This window comes from Crocodylus siamensis, chromosome 2 (genome assembly GCF_052110815.1).
Source record: "Crocodylus siamensis isolate JL-2025a chromosome 2, ASM5211081v1, whole genome shotgun sequence".
NCBI classification, from domain to species: domain Eukaryota; kingdom Metazoa; phylum Chordata; order Crocodylia; family Crocodylidae; genus Crocodylus; species Crocodylus siamensis.
In genome coordinates, this window is record NC_143396.1 from 149518140 (window position 1) to 149539276 (window position 21137).

The window sequence follows — 21137 nt, forward strand, 5'->3', positions numbered from 1 at the left end:
CTTTGGCTCTGCCATGTACAGAGAATTCAGTGGCGGAAACTCACTTTAGTGCTCATTGTAGTTTTGAATTTCCATTAGGGCAAGTGTCAGTGATGGTGGTGCAGTGGCCTTGACCCCCCTACAGAGGCATCCTCAGTGGGGCTCTATACCTAGGAATTCAGCAGTGCCCTCCTCCCTGGTCACCACCCCTGAATTCCTGGCCTCTCCAGGAGTTCTACAGGTGTCTTTGACACCGCTGCATTAAGCCATTGGCTATGTATGTCTTAATACAGTCAAAATAACACACACACACACACACACATATATATGTGCTGCATATAACAGATGTTTACTATTGCAGTCATTGAATATCACCTCCCCAACCTCGTGAAACCCCACATTAGGTAAATGTCTCTTATCTTTATTTAACAGATGGGGAAAAACCATGGCCCTTGGTAACTTGTCCATAGTTGTGTGCTAGTTCCTAGGAAGTTTGAGATAAAGCCAACAATTAGAACTCAGAATTCCTGACATGTAATTCTGAGTGTTAGCAAAAAGATCATCCTTCTTCTAGCTTCTAGCATTCTCATTTAGGATAATAATGTAAGATCAGCAGTTGAGAATGCACAGTGTAATTGGATTCAGACACTGGAACAAACTAAACAATGTCAGTGGGGACAAAAAGCAATCATACAAGGAGTGTTTGTTAGTACATTAAACAGTGGTGTTTTCTTTTTTTTAAAAAAAGCTATTTTGTGATCCAGTATAAGAGTAAATACCTGGCCAGACTACACACTGCTTTTCTTCTACAGTTGCCAAATAATGAAGTGAGCATTTTCAAGTTTGTGCGCTGAAATTTAGGCTCCTACATCTGTATTTAGCAATGTGAGATTTGCTCTCTTCAAAATGAAATATAGCTTCTGAAGTCTAATTTTGGGCATGCTGGTTCAAATATTTTGTTGTAGGGGCATGTATGGGAGGGTGAGGTTGCTTGTGTCTACCCTGAAATAAGCTCCCAGTTTAGTCAACAGGAGAGCTATCATTGTTTTAGGATCTATTTCTGTATTAAGTTAGTTTATTGATCTTTCACATTTCACCCTTGGATTAGAAAACTGGATATTTCTGTCCCATTTTTATATTTCTTCAGATAGACTGTGTTGAGAGAATCTATTAGATTAGAGATACTTTAGATCTGTTAACTCCAGATAATCTGTGGATCACATTTTTGTGTGTTTTGGGCAGTAGAACAAGCAACCTTGAAAACTGAATCACAAAGGCCAGGCAGGAAGGGCTAGCTGATAAGTGAACTCATTGAATATGTATTTAATTCAGAATGTAGTTATGTAAGCTGAGACATTTTACCTGTTAAGTGAAAACATGATGGTTAAAAGAGAAGAATTCTCTATTTAACTAGAGTATGTTATTGATGTGCTGAAGGTTTTAAAATAAGCCAGCAGAGAAGTTGTGCTGTCCTCATCCAGATTGTGAAATAAAGCTGAAAGTAATGAAATGCTAATAAAATAGGGAGGGAAAAACTGGCCTGAAGTAGTTGCTGCGTCAGCATGTTGGCTGCTGATGCAATTATAGGAATACTCTTTGACTCTACTTAGATATGACATGTTTGGTATGAGTCCATATTCAGGTGAGGTTAGCTGTGAAACAACTAATTCTAAGGCTAATATGTGAAGATTCTCTTTTCAATCTTGCACTATTTTCTTTTCATCATTTGTAGGTTGCAAGCATAAGAGTATTGATTGAAAAGCAATTTTTAGTCTAATCTCTTCTTTTTTTCCTCAGTTGCTTACCACTGATTAAACTAAAATTTCTTTGGAGCTGAAAATAGTCCAAGCTGATTTCAGTCTGAAGTCTAGTAGCACTACATTAGTACAGCTGTTTTTGTAGCGATGTCGGGAGAAATTAAGTAAAAACACAGCTCCCACTGTAAATACAATGTTATACTGCTACCTTTTTTTTCTGGATAAATGGATATAGCTAAAAATATTAACTCATGCTATGTTGTGATGTCGTTTTCAGGGTGGGAAAATAATGCTCAATTTGAAGAAAAATAGATTAGTTTTGTGTTCAGACCTAATAATAAAAGGTACTGTCAATACTAAAATGCTTCCCCCAATCATGCAGATTTTACCAAAACTTTGCTTTGGAGAAAAATGGGAAGGAGGAAAAGTTCTGATAGCATCAACATTTTTAGAACAATACATTACTAATTTGCATGTTTAAATAAATTTTTTTTAAGGAATCTCTTATATTTTGTATAGTATCTGATAAAATAATAAGTTGATGAAATGACATGTATGCATTTCCAAAGAAAATAAAAGGATTAATATATATTTTTAAAGAATCTTTTAGAAAATTTGAAATGTTCTGGGTTTATTCTGAATCAGACAAAAACAAATCTCAGAATCCATCATTAAATGGAGTTCCCATTCACTGGGCTGCACTAGTTGGAATGAAAAAAAATTCCCTTGTATTTCAGAGGCCAAAGGAGATGGGGCCTTTTCTTTGGTGGATTACCTATTGGTTAAGAACAGACAGTCAAAAAGTCTGAGGCTGTAGTAATTCAGTCTTTGCAGGCTAGTCTAAACTACACAGGTGAAATTGAAACAAAAGTGAACAGACATTTACTTTCGATACAGGAAATGCAGCCACCTGCTTGCAGTGGCTCAGGCCAGAAGCCAGGTGGCACTAGCTGTGTGTTCATTTCCTTTTCCTGCTGCCTCCAAGGTATCTGGGATTTGCAGTCCACAAGCACAGCAGCAGGACTCTGTGGGATTGCTCATCACTTCCTCTTCCTGGTGCCTTTGGGATTTCTAGTCCACAGTTGCAGCCAGCAGTAAGTGTGAGTAGAGGAAGAAATGTTTAACCCTACTCCCTGGCCCCAGACCCCAGCTGGAATTTGCTGAGGAGGCAATCCCTACCTGCAGGCTAGGTTGCTTGGCTTGTCCCCTCCACTTTGTCAGCCAGTCCTCCCTGCTCCAGCTAAGGAAGAGAGGGGTGGGCCAGCCCTGCTCTCTGGAGCAGCCAGCACAACCCAGCCCAGAGCTGGAAAGCATTCTAGGAGACTATGATTTAACTTGAACCAGGAAGGGTCTGGGGCAGAAGTTTCATAAGCTGGTTTGACCCAAGTCAGTTAAGTCTGATACTGTATTCAGCCAGGTTTATTTTACACCAGTTTCAACAATTTTGAAACTGGTTTATGTGCACTGAGCTTCTGTTCTGTTACAGGTTTAAACCAGTTTCTGATCACTTAAACTGGTTTATGTGCAACTTCTGTCCCTAGCTATTAAGTTTGAGGGTGCAATTTTGTTGTAATATATATATTTTTAAGTATGCAGACTTAAAAAAAAACAAACCTCTGAGCATAAGTACTCATTTGTGAGAGACTTTAAAATTAAAGTTTGTGAATAGTCTGTAGCAAATTACTTTTAAAATGCATTACCAATACAGATATGCCTTTTGAAGTAACAGGTGCAAAGGCAGTGAACCTGTTGGAGTTGCTCTGTGCTTGGGAGAAGCAGTTTGTAGATGCTGCTCAGTTTATATATGCTTCATAAAGTCCAGTCAGTAAGTGTGCAAGTTAGTGTGAAAGAAGTGGTAGGGAAATCTTAGAGATGTCTGGTATGTGAAAAAGGAAAGACAGTTCTCAAAACAGAAGGTTCATCTGTTGAGACATTTAAGACTGGACTGAGCACAGCAAAGCACTGAAGTATACTCAGGGGAGCAATTCTGCATTGGCAGGTGGAACGGCTAGATGACTTAAATCACTCTTGGTGATGCTTCATGCCTTGTAAACAATGGCTAACTTGCAGTATGCCACATGGGTTATTTGGGAGGCAAAGGAAACTTTTTAAGATGATATTTCTAAGCTATGATTTGCAGTGTTGGCTAGAATATCCTTTCCCTTGGCCATATCTTGCAATTAGGTGAAGAGCTGCTATGGCTGCAATGTAGGTATATATGCATGCATACGCAGGCATGTATATATTTTCTTTCCATACAGCTTAATCCTGCAAATAATTGTCTGTTGCCTGAAGGAATAAAAGATGACAAGTTACTATAGTTTCCTTGCTTTTTTGTCATTTTTCATGCTAGGTTTAGTTGCATAATTGTACTTTAACTGTGTTACCATATAAGAGAGTAAAATACTTCTTAGATATGCTTATTATCACTGTTTGCTGGGCTGGGGCCTCATCTCCCTCACCAAAGCCCCAAAATAAAGCTACAGTGGCTGCAGAGGCCTGAATCATTTGTTTCCCAATTCTGACAAAATAACTGTTCTCAGAATAGTTCATCCTGAAACATTTTTCACTTCTTTAAACTGTACACTTATGGTCTCCTTGCCTTCATGTGTGTATGGAAAACACAGAGTTCATAGGGTCTTTCATAGCACTGGTGTTCTAGTATCTATGCAGTTAAGCTTTAAAAAAAATAAATGCAACTTATCTATTGTAACATAATAAATTATTAGGGGAAGAAATTAAGAGGTAAAGGGGAAAATAGAAACTTTCAGCTAAGCTTTCCTGAGAGCTGACGAATGAATGAAGGAGAGAGAGATTAAAAAAAAAAAAGCTGTTAAAGATGGCAGCCACTTCATAAGGGGAAAACGCTGGGATCAAAGTGGTCTGATAATGTGAAGAGGTATTTCTAGTGCTAAATGAGTTTTGTTAGGAGGGGCATAGGTGCAGGATTTAGTTGGATTAAGTGGTTCTTTACGTTGATGTGGAACCTTTTCTTCACCTCTTCTTTGTTTATGGAAATTCAGCTTAACCAAGTAGTAACCAAAATGTCCTGTTATCTTGGACTAATTGGCATTAATTGGACCTACATTTGCCTCCTTTAGCAGAGAACAAAGATTGAGTAAAGCTGAAGACCAAAGAGCTTTCTAGCTCAGAGAAGGTTTCCTTGAGTCAGGTTTTAAGCATCTGTTTTTCCTGTTTGATTTGTGGATTGGAAATGTATATTTAACGTTTCAAACCCTGCATAGATACACAGCACTGGTGTCTCCCAACAATTATTAGTTTTATGGACTAGGCATTGTGATTTAAGCCTGCTCTTCTTAAGCCACTTTCTCTTATATCAAAGAGCATGCAAATAATGGGTAACATGCAAAATTGCACCCAGACTATACATCCCAGTATGAAAACAAAAGCTAAATTCCTTATATTAATCTTATAGAGGATGCTTTGTTAAAAAATACCTCCTAACATGGGTATAAAAACATTAAAAGTAAATGCAAGAGTCCTTTTGGAGTTTGATTGTTCTGTGTTTTTGATGCTCTGCTTGAATGTTGTGGGTAAATTCAGAACCCAGTACTCATTTTCTTCCAGATTTATAAAGGAGGCATTTTTTCTTAAGTGAATTTATTTTAATTAAATAATTAAGTCAAGGTTCAGTAAACTAAAGTCAGTAGATTGGATTGGATATGGCCCATGGACATGTGGCTTTGGTGGCATTTGGAGCTGGGGACTACTCCTGTGTTGTAGTGGGGAGAAACTGCAGTAGCGGGAGCTTTACCTGTGGGGTAAAGCAGGGGTATTAGTGGTGGACAGGTCCTAGAACCCATCCTCCTTTGACCCAAGTTGAGTCATTCTGTCCTATGGCTTGAGAAGTTTACCAGTTACACCAGGCTTATTCTTATTTCATTTGATATTTTTTGTCATTTGATATTCTGACCGGTTATGGTTATTAAATATATTCAATGCCACTTTTTTTTTTGTAATGGTATTTAGTTTCCATTTATTGGCTGAATTTCAGGTTGGGTAATTTATATTATGCCTACCCAGATTTCCATGGTGTTTTTAGTTGACTTTAGTAGTGTTTGTAGCTTTCTGTCCCAAGTTACGTTCTACCGTTGCCACAGACTATGAAACAGTAACTGGATTCTATGATCCATTCTTCTAAGATGAGATGACTGGCTCTGTGGAAGCAGAGAGACCACTGAATGTGGTGTACCTTGATTTTAGCAAGGTTTTTGATACAGCCACCCACAACATTCTCCCAGGCAAGCTAAGGAAGTATTGGCTGGATGAATGGACTTTAATGTGGATAGAAAACTGGCTGGAGCTTTGTACTCAGTTGGAGTGCCCTGGGGGTTGTTTCTGAGTAGTAGATATGCTGGAGGGTAGGGCTAGGATTCAGTGACCTAGACTAATTGGAGGATTGGGACAAAAGAAATCTCATGAGGTTCAACAAATACTAGTGCAAAGTCCTGCACTTAGCATGGATAATCCCATGCACCAGTACAGGCTGGGGCCTGACTAGCTGGGCAGCAGCTCTGCAGAAAAGGACCTGAGGGTTACAGTGGACAACAAGCTTAATATGACTCAGCTGTGTACCCTTGTGGGCTGCATTGGTAGGTATGTTGCCAGTAAGTCAAGGGACGTGATTATTTCCCTCTATACAGCACTGGTAAGACCACATCTGTAGTACTGTGTTCAGTTGTGGACCACCCCCCCCCACACACACACACACACACTACAGAAAGGATGTGGACAAATTGGAGAGAGTCCAGCGGAGGGCAACAAAAAGGTTGAGGGACCTGGAGGACATGACTTAGGAGGAAAGGCTGTGAGAACTGGACTTATTTAGTCTACAGAAGAGGAGACTGAGAGGGGACTTACCAGCAGCTTTCAACTACCTGAAGGGTGGTTCCAAAGAGGATGGAGCTAGACTTTTCTCAGTGGTGGCAGATGACAGAACAAGGGGCAACAGTCTCAAGTTGCAGCAAGGGAAGTTTAGGTTAGATATTAGGAAGAATTTTCTCACTAGGAAGCTTGTCAAACACTGGAACAGGTTACCCAGAGAGGTGGTGGAAACTCCATCCTTGGAGGTTTTCAAAACCTGGCTAGACAAAGCTTTGGCTGGGATGATCTAGTTGGGGATGGTCATGTTTTGGTCAGAGTGTTGGGCTATATGATATCCTGAGGTCCCTACCAATCCTAACTTTCTATGATTCAATAGTAACATTGATGGTGGGAGTAGGAGGGTGGGTCAGCAGCTATTAAGCATTGAGTGGAGGAATGAGATTAATTATATTTTAAAATATGTCAAGCAGTTGGGGCATTAAGGTACTATATATTGCTTGTTACAGATGGGATATCTTTATTTTTTCCAGGAGCAATTTTTGATGAATCTGCCAGAAAGGATGAAGAGGTGTTTCGTATGGCAGTTGCCGACCTCAATCAGAATGATGAAATCTTACAAACTGAGAAAATCACATGTTCTGTGACATTTGTGGATGGCAACAACCCATTCCAGGCAGTTCAAGAAGGTAGGAGGTTAAAACTTACCATATTTATCTGGTTTTCTTTCTACAGCAACACCCAGTTTTATATACAGAGCACCTTAATGACTTAAGCACATGAACTCTCTGTCTTTATGCAAAATGTATTTGGTATGTATAATTAGTGTGGTGGGTTCTTTTTTTAAAAGTGAAGTTATGTTGCATGGAGATCTAATGTGCTCAATTTTGGAGCATAAATCTTGAATTTGGTCATGTTTATTAAGAAGGACCTTGAGCAAAGGTAGAGAGAAGTCTGGCATAGTTGTTCTGAATAACTTGTGTTAGAATGCGTGGATATTTTCAGGTTACTGACAAGCAGGATTTCCTTTCATGACCTCTTAATATGGCTCAATGACTTCATTAAACTGAAATACCAGCACAACCTCAGTGGCAAAAGCATGTGTCAAGTTTTGAGGATAACCTCTTGAGGTGCTACAGACTGATTAAGGTTACCTTCTTTATATTAGGATTTGAAAATAACCTTGCAGTCCAGAAAATTACTCGTGTCAAACATAATTCTCTAGTCCCACCATATGTTATCATGGCCAAATACTCTATATAAAAGATGGTTATATTTTTAGTGGGATAAGGTAATACCAGTAGGGTAATAACAGAACACGGTATTTTATATCTTTTTGAGCTGGTTTAATAAGTCACTGGTATGACTATGTTGTCTAAAAACGCAGCTGTGTGAAGATATTGAAACTATGTATTTCTATTTCATGCGCATCTTATTTCTTGCTCTGAAAGAAGAAAGTACTGATATGTAGGGTATAACCATAGTACATATGGTTATCACAGAAATACACTTAATTATATCATAAAAACATAGTTTGTTTTATAAATCCATGCTCACTACAAGCTGCATATTTATATTACTCAAGATTCTTAGGTGAAGTCACTTTGATTGTTTAAATGCAGAGTTTTAAATGACATCTAACTTGTTGTTTGGTTTACAAGATAGCAAATCTTATATGTTGGCTTTCTTAATTCTAGTTATTTACTGTGTAGAAACAGTGGAAGTAAACTGGTCTATGTATAGTAGCTAGTTAATTTGCTAAAACTTAATCCACAATTAGGCTTGATTGTTACAAAGTTAGTGGTAGAACTTGCATTGGCTTCAACAGAATATGGTTAAACCAAAATTAGTAACAAGTTACAAATATTTTAGTGAGGCTTTTTGCCCCCAAGTCTTTGAGCACTGTGAAATACATGATCAGATCATAAATAAAAAACAGTGTTAAGTAATATGTTTTGAGCAATGATGGATTACAGAAATGATGGATTTTGCGAACAGTGTGGATTAAGAAAAACTGAAATTAAACTGACTGAGGTACATATAGGTATTGGGAATGGATGTGCTGAGAATTCAGAGATGAGAAGGAGGGGAAAAACCTTCTAGGTTGCTTTTGTGCTTGCGTTGTTAGCATGTCAGCTGTACTGTAATCAGTTAATGATGGATCATACTACTTGATGATGACATACCTGACAACAAAACACCATTAATCAAAGCATCAGGGCACAGAGAGATTTTATGGAGATTTGTTTTTTTTTTTCTTTTAAGCTGTATGGTTGTTTAGGACCAGGATAGATTTATTTTATATTTTTAAGGAATGTGTGAACATCTATAAAAGTGGATGTGCTGAAAGTAACATTTAATGACTTTGTGGTTTTGATTTTGGATCGCTGACCTTTTTATACAAAAATTCCATTTTTCACTCATTAAGAAAATGTCTGTAAGTTTGGGAGTAGTTTGTGACAGAAGTGAACTGCAGGGTGAAATATACTTTAACTTCTCATGTGGGAGGAAAAGGCCTGCTGGCATATTAAGGAGGTTCTGAAGCTCAATAAAATATATTTGCTAAGACGAAACTCAGTTCCTGCAAATCTATGATGGAAAGCAATCAAATTGCAGGGTACAGTCTTTGTAACATAGCAACGTTTTTCTGTACCAGTGTGACATTGTGACATTTTTTTGTTTGACAAAAGGCAACTTGGAAAAAAAAATGGTTATTTTTATTCTTACTGGCTTGTTGTCTTTGTTATCAATAGTAATACAGATCCTGTTGAGCTGACATTCTAGAAGTTTTTTGTAACTTGAGGCTAAATCCCATTTAACAATTAATGTATCCCATGCAGGATGCACCTGCTTTGCACTTGTTTACTCTGCATTTAATTCCTCTGCCTTTCCCTTTCCCCAGGAGAAATTGTGTAGGTATCCACATAAATTATATTGATATCATATTAATACCTACATGGAAAAAATGTGTCAAGCCAAAACATTGCATTAAATCTGTGGTTCTACTCTAAAATCAAGGTGGAACTGTGAAACCTAACTAATTGAGAATGAATGGACTTAGTCTTCCTCTCTCATTTAGTCATTTTTTTCCAGTGAGACCCCATTTTGGTCAGTAGGTGCCAGGGATACAAGTCTAGTATAGTAAGATAGAGGTTTGGGAATCCTCTATTTTTTTTTCTCTGGTTTCAAGCAAAACCCCAAATTTAAAGTCATCATTGGCTAAAATGCTCAAAGTTTGCATGGCTTCAGTTCATGAGAAGATTTCTCATGCTTTTTACATGAGTCAGACCATTAAAATAAGGTTTGCACCCTTTGTTTGATGTTCTTTATTGCTCTATATGTTTATAATATTAGTATGTCCAGAAACGTAACCTTACATGGGAATCCTGTTGGTCAAAATACGACCTGACCTCACTGAACAGTAAAACTTGTTCTAGGGCTTGAGCCTGTAATAAAGCAAAATCATATACTACTGGCAAATGTCTTTTAGATTTTTATGATCCACTGAAAGAAAGCATGTAATATTTCTAATTTCTGTTTCATTTTATCAGGGAAAATTAATACATCATTCATACCCAATGAGCACATCAGCTCTAAGATGGTTTATATTGAGTTTTATAGGTCAAGCTAATTTATTTCATAGATTTTACCTTTGTACTTACCACAGCATCCATCCCTTCGAATCTACTTTTATAAATTAGTATAGTGTCCTGAGACTTCTTCCATTTCTATCTTGGGGCATCTTATTAATAGTCCTGATTGGGGCTATGAGATTGAATTGCACAGCCGAGAGATTTTATCCCAGATGAACTATGAATGAGATGTCCTGTAATGCCAATGGGAGTGCCTTCAGAAACTATATACTTTATGACAGATCACTGAAATAAGAAGTGAAACTTATTTATTAAAATTTAAGAAATGTTTTCTCTATTAGCCTAAGTGCTAATAAAGAGTCCCAGTGCTGAAAATGGGTCACATCATTGAAAGCAGTCCTGCGGTGTGATTCAACCTCTGTATATGGAATGATGAGGTTATAATTGCTTATTTAAACTGAACCTTGACTGGTTAAACATCTGTAAGCAAAGCATAATAATGTTTATGCTCTATATATGAACAAACATAATGTCAGTGCATTGTTTTTCTCTATTTATAGAAACAATTCACAATCTCTTTTACAGATGGTAGTGAACCAAGACAATCAGATTTTTTGTTTGCTGAGTGTGTGAGGTGGGGAGGGGGAGGGGGGAATGAAAGAAACAATTCAAGAGAGTGCCTCCAGTTTATATAATGGACACATCATATTTTAAGCATTTTTCAGCACAGACAATTAAAACATCAGATCCATGGTAACATAAATAGGACTCTTTTCCTGTGAAATCTCTCTTCCTGGTGGCATTGCTTTGTTGCATACCTAGAAGAAATGGGCTGAAAATTTCAAAGGAGTGGAGTTCTAAGTACACTGAAATGCTATTTTTTAAACAGTCTTCTGAAATGTTTTAATTAATTTTTTCTCCATTCGACATGTGTTCAATGAAGAAATAAATGAGTTTACCCTTTTGCCTCTCACAGACTCTTCATTGTGGGTGTATCTACTCATGCAATTAATGCAAAGCAATAAACTCCAAAGCACTACAGCCCCAGAATTTATTGCTGTTTGCACATGTGCCGGATTGCAACACACTGAGCTGGGTCAGAGCAGCCCTGGCTGGCAGGGGGTCCTGGGGGTCTGCCTGCCAGCCTGGGACTGTACCCCTCTGACTCAACGTGTTGTAGAGGGGCTGGCTGGGGCAGGAGGGTGCCTCATCATGGTGCTAGCAGGCAGGCAGCCACTGCAGTGAAGCACCCTGATGCCCCAGCCAGCTGGGGCAGAGTCTACATGTGTGCTGCTGTGCAGTTTTTTTACTATCCTGCCAAGGAATAAATTAATTTATTTCAGCCTAATAGCGGAGCACATGTAGACACTGAGATGTTTACCGCACAGCTCATTAGTCTACTGCTCAGTAAGCATCTTGTGTAGATGTGCCCTGTTATAGTTCTTTGTTTCTTCATTTCTGCTCTCACTAGCTAGGAAAGAATGTGGAGCAAGTCCTGCAGTTTTTAGTACTGACTGAAGTGTCATTAATAACTGGGTGATCTGAATACCTGATCAGCTTACCCAACTTCACAGATGTGCAGAGACCTCAGAACTCCAGCTCTACCATTTTGAATCCTATTCCATAGAAACAATCACATGCTTGCTTTCCAAATGTGTCATTCTGTAAGTAAACCTGAGTGCCCAGTTTTCAAGGTTTTAATCCACCTGAACATTTTCTCCAAACTGTAACTTTTAACTAACCATCATAGGGAGCCACAGTGATTGGTGTGAGTAACTAGCTGGAATAATTTCAACTTTTCTAAGCTATGATTCTTAAGTTTTTCCCCACTCTAAGATACATTTTGTATAATGCCACTTAAGGGACCTAAGTGGACAGAGGGCCTATTTAGAAGCCCACTAAAGCCAATGAAAAGTTCTCATGTTTTTCCATGGGCTTTTGATCATGCCCTTAGGAGTCAGTTGTGCCATATTTACACTCATTGAAGTGCCAGATTGCTCCATAACTCAATCCACAGAATAACAAAATATAACTGAACCCACAGTTGTTGTCAAAGTACTACACTTGAATATTTCTGGGAGCTCCTGATAGCTTTAAATTGAAACTATATTTTAATATCATGAAATATGTACAAATTTCACTTAGCCAGTTTAGTACAAACATTTTGCCTCTCAGTAATATGATAAATAGCAGTAAGTAGTGACAAATTATAGGCACTTTTGACATAATCATTTTTAATTGTTTCTTTCATAAAATGTTTATAAAAGTATAGAGCTTCTTTGTGTAGGCTATATAACTAACTGATTCATCCCTAGCAGATCTGAATGATGACCAAAATCCTATATGCTTGACAAATATTAGTGACACTTCAGCTATCTACATACGGGTTTTGAAAATTAAAAAACCCCCCAAAAACCTCTTTGTCATTCAGGTTAGTCATAGGAATGCATATACAGACACTAACTGAAGCCTTCATAATGGTTTTTGAAAGCTTATTGTGATCAGTGAAGTAAATAAGGCAGTGAGTCATAACTAAATAGGATTCAGTTGTAGAATAGCAGAGATTTGTAGGACATCAGTATATATGAAGGTCACATACAGGATTTTACTCAAGGAGAGTTTTATGGTCAGAAATTATGGCCCGACAGTTGCAACTGCTGTAGTCTTTTGGGGCTAGATGGATGGCATATGATAAGGTTGTCCTTTCCTGTTTTTGCTAATTGCCATAGAAACCTGTTTAAGTCCACTGATTTCATGGTTTGCTAAACTTTCTGCAAGTTATGTAGGGTGTTCAGGTTTCTCAGCTTTCCTACTGCTATTTATTAACTGGTGCAAGTTTAATGTGAAATTCAATTTCTGTGCAACTTACATTTTTTCATTGCCCTTCCATTTCATTCTAGATTTACTTTCTTACTCCGTAAAATGGATTTTGATGCAAAATGATATATTAATATTGAGGGGGAAAAATCACTTTCCAATTAGAATTTTGAAACTGAACATATGAGAGATGGGGAAAAAAAGATTGGTTCAAATTAAAAGCTATTCCAAAAACATTTGCCATTCCTGGGGATCTGCATGCTTACATTAATGCTTGAGGGACAATGAGCCAAATATGCTTTAAAGTATGTGCATAAGCATAATGTAATGAAGGCAGGGTGGCTTTTCTCCCTTCCTGAAGATTTCAGCCAGTACAGTGCTATTCAGTCTTCCAGGCTGATTCTGGTACTAAAAAGCCATGCATTCAAAACTCATGAGTCAGGCCCTTTGAAATCTGATCTATTTGAAATTATACATATATAAATTCCTTTTTATTTGCATCCTTTCTTTTGAGCCTTTCTTTTCAAGCTTCTCTCCATAACTATGAAAGCTAGAATATTTTTTAATGAGATATGTGATTCTTATATGTTCACATGACTAGAAGAGCTGGAGATTTAAGATTTATTGTGTATGATTCACAATAAACTCATTGACAGTTGTCAAGACAGTGGTTTGAGATGTCCAGAGAAACAAAAGACTCTAGAGCCAGAAGCCTGTTGTCCAGAAGCCTGTATTATGTTGGTAGAGAGAGAAAATGGTTTTCCAGACAAGGAAGAATAGGGTGCCTTTCTGAAGGGGAAGGTCTTACCATCTGTGAGGAGCTAAACAGGGGACCTGTAGGACCTTTGAAAAAGAACAGAGAGATAGGGCCACTGAGGCTGTGTAAGTACAGGATTCTCCCCTGAATCAGAGACAATGTACGAAGGTAAGTTTAGATTAAGATGAAGAGTTTTACATACTGGTCACGTCTACATCAGATGCTACATCGCCTGAGTGACAATCTACAGTAACATAGCTGTTTGCTATGGGGACACAGTGTCGATGGGCATGAACTGTGTTGCTGCCACTACTGCTCGATAGCTCATTGCTACTGTGTAGTAGGGATGGAAACAACCCATGCAGCACCCAGATTGTGCAGTACCAGCAGTTACTGTACAATCGGGTGCATATGTAGATACACCCCCCATTTCACATTATTTGGAGCCATTTCAGGATTATCGTGATGTATAATTTTCTACAACCATAGTCTGCAGAACCCAAAGTAAACTGTAGACAGAGAGTGTCAAAACTCATCCAGCTCTGTGGATGAATGACTGACATGGGGGGCCAAGCCACACTGTACCCAGACTAACCCTGCATTCTGGATCCAGATCCACTGATGCTGCTGGGCTATATAACATGGCCCTAGAGCTGCTACTACCGCGGGGCTATGCTTTGCAGCCTCGGAGTCCCAGAGTGGTTGCCACATGCATAAAAGTATACTGAACTCAAAGTGGCTGCTGGCAGACTGCAGGCCAGACAGCCATTTTCACAGGCTGAGCATGGTGGGGCCCCCAACTCCCTTGATTGGCCAAGGGGACCCAGTATTCCTGCCCCTCTCTGCAGATTCTCAGATGGCCCCAAATCACCATTTGCTTAATAACACATCAATTAATGGTTTCTGTGGGCTTAATCCTCTGATTAAATCTGTGGAAGCCATTAATTAATGCGTTATTAAGCAATCTAAGCACATAATAATGGTCTAAAATAAAATATCTTATTAAAATAGAGCAATGCGTACCATAAATTGCAAGTGATACCAACTATATGCACTGTATTTAATAACACTGACTATATACACTTTATTACAATAAAAGCTCTGTTATCTGGCATCCCCTGAGAACAGGGGATGCCGGATAAGAAAATATGCCAGTTAATTGATGCTACGTCTGGGACGTTCTGCTGCCCCTCCTGCTGCATCGCCACCCCAAAGGGAGGTGGGTCCCACACATCCTGTTATGCCCCCGGACCATGGGGGCTCAGCAGCACAGGCTGCTTTGCCCTGAGCCATGGGGTCTTGGAAAAAACGGAAGTGCCGCAGTGGGCACTTCCAGTTTCACTTTATCTTACAAGCCAGCATGCCAGTTAGTGGAGCATGGTGGCTTGTAAGATGTCAGATAATAGAACTTGTACTATACCTCATACCATCTAAGTGTTTAATTAAACTCTAAACTAAAATGTCTTCTGAAAACAAAGCTAATGCACAGCATAAATTGTAACTAATATCCACTATATTACAGTTTAATATAGTGGACACTATAAAAAGGAGTTTACCAAAACTGAATGCTAACCTTGAGACAGGCAGTTCATGCTATGTATTAAATGCAAGCATGCTGCACCCAGCCACAGTTTCTGGAGACATTCTCTGTCTCTGTGGGGTGAACACTTGTCCATACACTGAGATATCATGCTCAGTGTCTTCTCAGTTCATCGAATAGTAAGGCAGTGTTTTGCCAGGGCATAAAGATGTAGAAACCAGTCACAGACAGAATCCCTGTGTTGCCCTGAGGGGTCAGGCCAACACTCAGGATCTCTATATTGTGCTGTTAGACAGGAGGGTGTGGTGTACAGTTGCATGTGCACACATAAAATCAATTAAGTGCACATTCACTAGGTGTACCTCTATTAGGCATACACAGTCACACTACCAGCTCAGGCACATATACTGTACACCCCAAAAATTAGACACAGATCACTAATTTGTATATCATGCACACAATGCCATATATATACACGTTCAGAATAATTAGTCTAGGTTTATGCACACTACACACCCCAAATTTAGACAGAATCAGTTACCAGTTACTAACACCTGCACCTTCAATACACATATATGGATTACTAATTCATATACCACACATACACACTATATATATGTGTATGTGTGTATATATGTGTATGTGTATATGTATATATGTATGTATGTGTGTATATATGTATATTCACTAATTTACACACATACCACCCACCTACACATACACACAAGTGAGTTCCTAAGTTGGGTATTGTGATGTGTATGTATGTATGTGCTTGGTGTACTTGGGATACCTGGGGAAAGATTAAGGTAAGAAAGTAGAAGTGTAGGGGGTTAAAGTTACCAGGACTGGGATTAGAGACAGTAGACTACAGGGGCTTGGGCTGAAGAACTGAGGCTCAGGAGTAACTTTAGGTTAAGTGTTCTTAATTGATTAAAAGACAACACCCAAAGCCTGTGGAACAGGGAAGCATGCCGGCACAGAGTCTGGAACTGGAGGCAGAGCTACAGGAGAGCTGAAAAGGTAGATGGGGTGGGGGAAAAATGAGACTAAGGGAAAGTGTGGGTGTTAAAGAGGGGCTCTGGGTGTGGGGAGCCAGAGGATGGCTCCGGGGCAGCTAGAGAAGTTGCAGAGAGTGTCAATAGGTGCTGGAAGCTGGAGAAAACCGCAAGACAGCAAATAGGAGCTGGGAAGCTGCAGGGTGGGGGTCTAGGATGGAGGGAAGCCTGAAAACAGAGACAGGCAGCAGAAGATCACAGGAAAAGCAGCAGGCAGCAGGGAGAGCAGGAAAGCAAGCAGAGGCTGAGAGGTGGCAGAAAAGGGGAGGTGGAATTGGGAAGGGATTGGGAAACTAGCAGAGAGGGTGGGGACTAGACCTGAGAGAGAGAGAATGAGGCTGGAATTTACGATAAAGAAGGGACTGGGATTCAGTAAAACATGACCCAATGTGGGGTTGCAAATGACAGTGGTTTTATTGAACAGGGAAGATGGTGACACAATACCAGATTGGGTTCCTTGCACCCACACATGCACATAATGGCAGCAGGGGTTAGAGAGGCTTGGTGCAAGGGCTGAAGTCCTGGAGGAGAAAAGGAGACACACAGAGCGAGAGAAAGTCCAAATTGTAGGAGGAGGTATGTAGGTAATCCCTATCCAGACTGGAAAGGGATCCTTGTCCAGTAGATGTTGTCCAGAGGAGGTCACTGGCAGGGCCTCTGGGTAGATATGTGGTGTGGCATGGTGCTGGTCCAGAAGGGGGGCATCTCACTGAGCTTGTCTTCACTGTCTCTTTTTATAGGGGCAGACCTTGTGTGACCCTAGTGACAGGAGGCGTGCCCAGGCAAGGATCTGCCTCTGACATACTGAGCATGTGTGCTCCATGCAGGGATGTGCAGTTTCGGGTGTCTGTAATGGTGAAACTTGCTGGTTTTTCAGGGTCTTTTGTCTTTCAAATGCTGGTCTTGTCTCTGTTCCTGGGTGAGGTCTGTTGTTCCTGGATGAATCAATGCGAGGTGATGGCCCAGTCATTACAGGCCATTCAGTAGAGGCCTACTACTATTGTATTTCAATCATTTCAAATCACACTTATTCATCCGGGAACGAATTTACATGGGAGGGATACGTGACTCATACAGTTGCGACACATGGGATACAGAGGACACAAGATGGAGACTTGACATATAAAATGGAAACTTGACATGACTTTGGTTCACTTACAAACACAGGCCTAAACCATACAATATCCATATGAAACCATAAAAATCAATACAATAATGTTAATAATACAATATACAACAGTAAAAAACAATACAAACCTAATAATAATACAGGATAAAACAGTGGATATCCAAAACCAAAAACTTGCTACCAAAATAAAACTGTTTAAAGCTTATCCTAAGTTTGAGCTCACTTATATTTATTTCCATCTCTATTCCCTATAGATAAGAAGTCAGAAATGGTTGGGGAAGGGGAGGGAATGCAATAAAAAAAAGAAAGAAAGAAACTGGGGGTTTTGCTACACCTGTACAGAATCCCTGCACAGGCACAAGCACCTGGTACTTTTTGATGGAGTTCACATAAGCAGCATGTTCATTGTCATGTTCTTTCCCCAATTCCTGGATTGCTTTTAGGAACTGAGAGTCAAAACTCAGCTGGCTGGGGTCCCAAATTTGAACAGCACTAAGGAAGGGGGCAGGTGGTTCTCTGAACCACAATGGCAGTAACAGTAACATACATTTGTACTGGTTCAGCTTCACAACTATTACCAGGAACAGGTCCCTTCTGTACTGATTTTCACAAAGACAGCTCAACAGTTCTTGTGATGCCTTGTCTTTGACCCAGCTTATCTAGCCCATTAGCTTGTGTGCATGGTGCATCACAGCCTGCTGGCTTTCAAACCACATCAGGAGTTCCATGAACCGGGTGGCATTGTCAGCCCCAAATGTCACTTGATCTTGAATATTGCCTTGCCCTAAGAGATTACAAAGCATGGACTGTGTGTTGTGTGTGATTTCTAGCTCCTCACTTATAAACCGCTGGTAGTGCAGTAATGGACTGCACTGAACCATGAATTCCACCATGTGAGCGCAGGCTCTTGTGGCAGCAGCACAGTGCCATGCGAGTCCCTGCTCTGACTGGTGATGGATTCCCTGTACTGGACATTATGACCTGGGCAGTGCTTGAAGGCTTTCTTGAAAGAAGTTACCAGGCTATCCACTATAGGGATCTATGTGCACCAGATGCCACTTATTAAGGACAGAATGTGCACATTGCAGGTGACGTTGAACAGCATGGGGCAGCATTCCTTGGAGCACATCAGAGAAAGCATTGCACATGTACATGGCGCTGTCAGACAGGAATGTTAAAATCTTGTTAAAGTCTATGCCATAGCTGACAATTATCTCCATGATGGTTTGGGACACGGTAAAAAAATTGACAGATATTGGACTGACTCAGTTTGGAGAAGAAACACAGGCAGGTCCTAGCTGGTTTAGCTCCCCAATACAAATAACATGTGCAGAATGTAGTTAGTTACCTTGAGGGTCAGTGGCTTCATCAGCCACAACAAAAGGAAAGATGCTCTGCCAAGCCAGCCTCTGTGGACTGTACATGTGAAGCAATCACTGCAGGCAAAGCCTGTTGGCACAGGGAAAACTGCCAGTAAATGGCACATTTTGGTTCAGGTAGTCCCTTACCTTGAAACAATCAAGTTTCTCCAGCAAGGTGTTTGCTGCAAGTTTCTCCAGCAAGATGTTTGCTGCATGAAATCCTCCATGAGGGAAAATGCAGCCTAAACAGGCTGCTTTCTGTGGACATGATCTGTCCTTCTTACTCTGACCTTCAGCCTCACATCAGCCTCCCTCTTCATGTGTGTCTCAGACTCCAAGTGCTAATCTATGCTGGTATTCCTGCATACATCCAGAGTTACCCTGAAGGAGGTACAAAAGAGTCTGCCTCCATTTGCTTGCAAGGTCCCTGCAGGATACTATTTTACGTGATCCAGTGTTGAAATGTATTTGGCTGTCTGAGGGGATTTCTTCTCGGTGGGCATACTGAAGAATCCTCTTCAGGTGGCAGCATGTCTGTGGGGACTTTAAAAGCCAGCACCAAAACCCTCTCACTTCCCTGGCTGGCTCCTGCCTGGTTCCTGAAAATTCCTGTGGTTGGCAAAACTGACAGGGCTGGAGGAGCAGGGGCTGTGGGTGGATGGGTGAGGGGCACCAGCAAGGCTGTGGAGCTGTGCATGGGGAGTAAGAGGCATGAGCAGGTTCAGGGGGACTGTGGGGGATATTTTCAGACTGTACTCCCCCACCTTTTCTGAAGCATGGATACTCAAAACTACAGTTGGAAAAACCGTGGTTGGTGAGGGAGACCTTTACACTGACCTGTGTGCAGCTGCTACGGATAGCGCTCAGGTGTCTTGTTATGCCTCTATAATCTGCGGTTATTGCTTTCAGATTTTTCTGCTTTCATTTCTAGTTTCTCTTTGTAACTTTCTTTGGTAACTTTGAATTTGTAATGGTCTGGGGTTGGGGTATGGGGGGAAGATATCTATTTTGTATAAACTTTTAAAATAGCATAAAATCTTCATGGTGTCCTCACAACATCCATTCCATCAAAATGGATTTCCCCAGATTAGCCTAGGTGAAAGGGATCTAATGACCAGCAAAAGAGGACCTACTTGTGGCTGCCCATAGTTATTAAATACTAGAGTCAAAACTAGGAAAGCTTGTTTGAAGACTTGACACTAGTGGAAGTTATTTCTTTGAAACAGCTTTTCCACATGGTTGGCAAGGATTTTGGTCCAACCAGAGGAGAGAATTCCTGTATTTCATGGAACATGATTTTAGTATCTTTAGTTGCTGCTGAGTAAATTTTCTTTAGAAGCAGATGCCTTATATACTTAACTATTAGCTTTGCATTCTGTGATTTCAGAGGAGGCAGTAATATGGGAAACAATACTAGCATTTCTTTGGGGAACCTCTTTTCTTAGGGGTTAGATCTCAAGAGACCAGGAAACCAACAAAGTCATAGAGGGACAATTGCACACTGCAACAGTAATTGCATTCTGTCACAATGTTGGTGAAGTGATACAGCTGGTGAAAGGAGCTAGAAATGCTAGTGTTGAGGAAAGCCTCACAAAGATGTCAAGAACTGTGAGCTTGCTTTACACAGCACTACACTTTTTTGCAATCCAATTTTGCTGCTTTATGTACATAACCTTAAAATAGTTAGTGATTTTTGTTGGACTTGGTGCTTGCAATTGCTGAAGTTAAGTTCAGAATTGATTTTCTTTATAGCATTATTTGAAACGATCATCCTTATTCGTTAACTCTAAAATAAGACTGAAAAAGATTTTTTTCTACTTTTTTTTTTTTAAATCCATCTCATATGAAATGGTCTATTGGCTTGTACAATAGCTTTTAAATTAAACTTTTTAGAATGTAGTTCTAATCAAAACTATTTTTTGGAAACCAAATTTCTTTTTCTCAAGTCTGATATTCCATTATGCTACAATTCAGGAAGCATTTTCCTGTGCCCTAAAATGAAATGCAGATTATCGTTCATGCAGCTTAACAGCTTCCTATCTTCAGTACCCAAACTTTTTTGAAGTCAAATCAGATCATGTTTATTTTACAATATTCCTTGTACCATTTACACTTTATAAATGCTCCAGAAATATCTTCACATATTAAAAATAGTGCATCAGTCTTCCGTGTTACTGTGACATGCTGGCAATGGTTTGCTTTTAAAAGTGCTACACAAATTGAGGAACAATTAATGATATCAGTGATATATATTTGGATGTTTAAGACATCTGTGCCTGAAGGTGTTTGTGGGTTTTTAATGAACAC

General features: G+C 39.8%; 1 protein-coding gene across 4 annotated transcripts in view; it reads left to right on the forward strand.

The window, feature by feature from the left end:
* GRID2 (glutamate ionotropic receptor delta type subunit 2) overlaps positions 1-21137 on the forward strand; it is a 1419908-nt gene that overhangs the window by 297351 nt on the left and 1101420 nt on the right. For 3 of the 4 annotated variants that reach the window (XM_090037080.1, XM_090037079.1, XM_090037077.1), the window contains exon 2: positions 7112-7267. In XM_090037080.1, coding sequence (XP_089893206.1) covers positions 7112-7267 — 156 coding nt within the window. Of the gene's footprint in view, positions 1-2773; positions 2837-7111; positions 7268-21137 lie in introns of those variants that run through there. The other variant, XM_090037078.1, reaches the window with a different exon arrangement.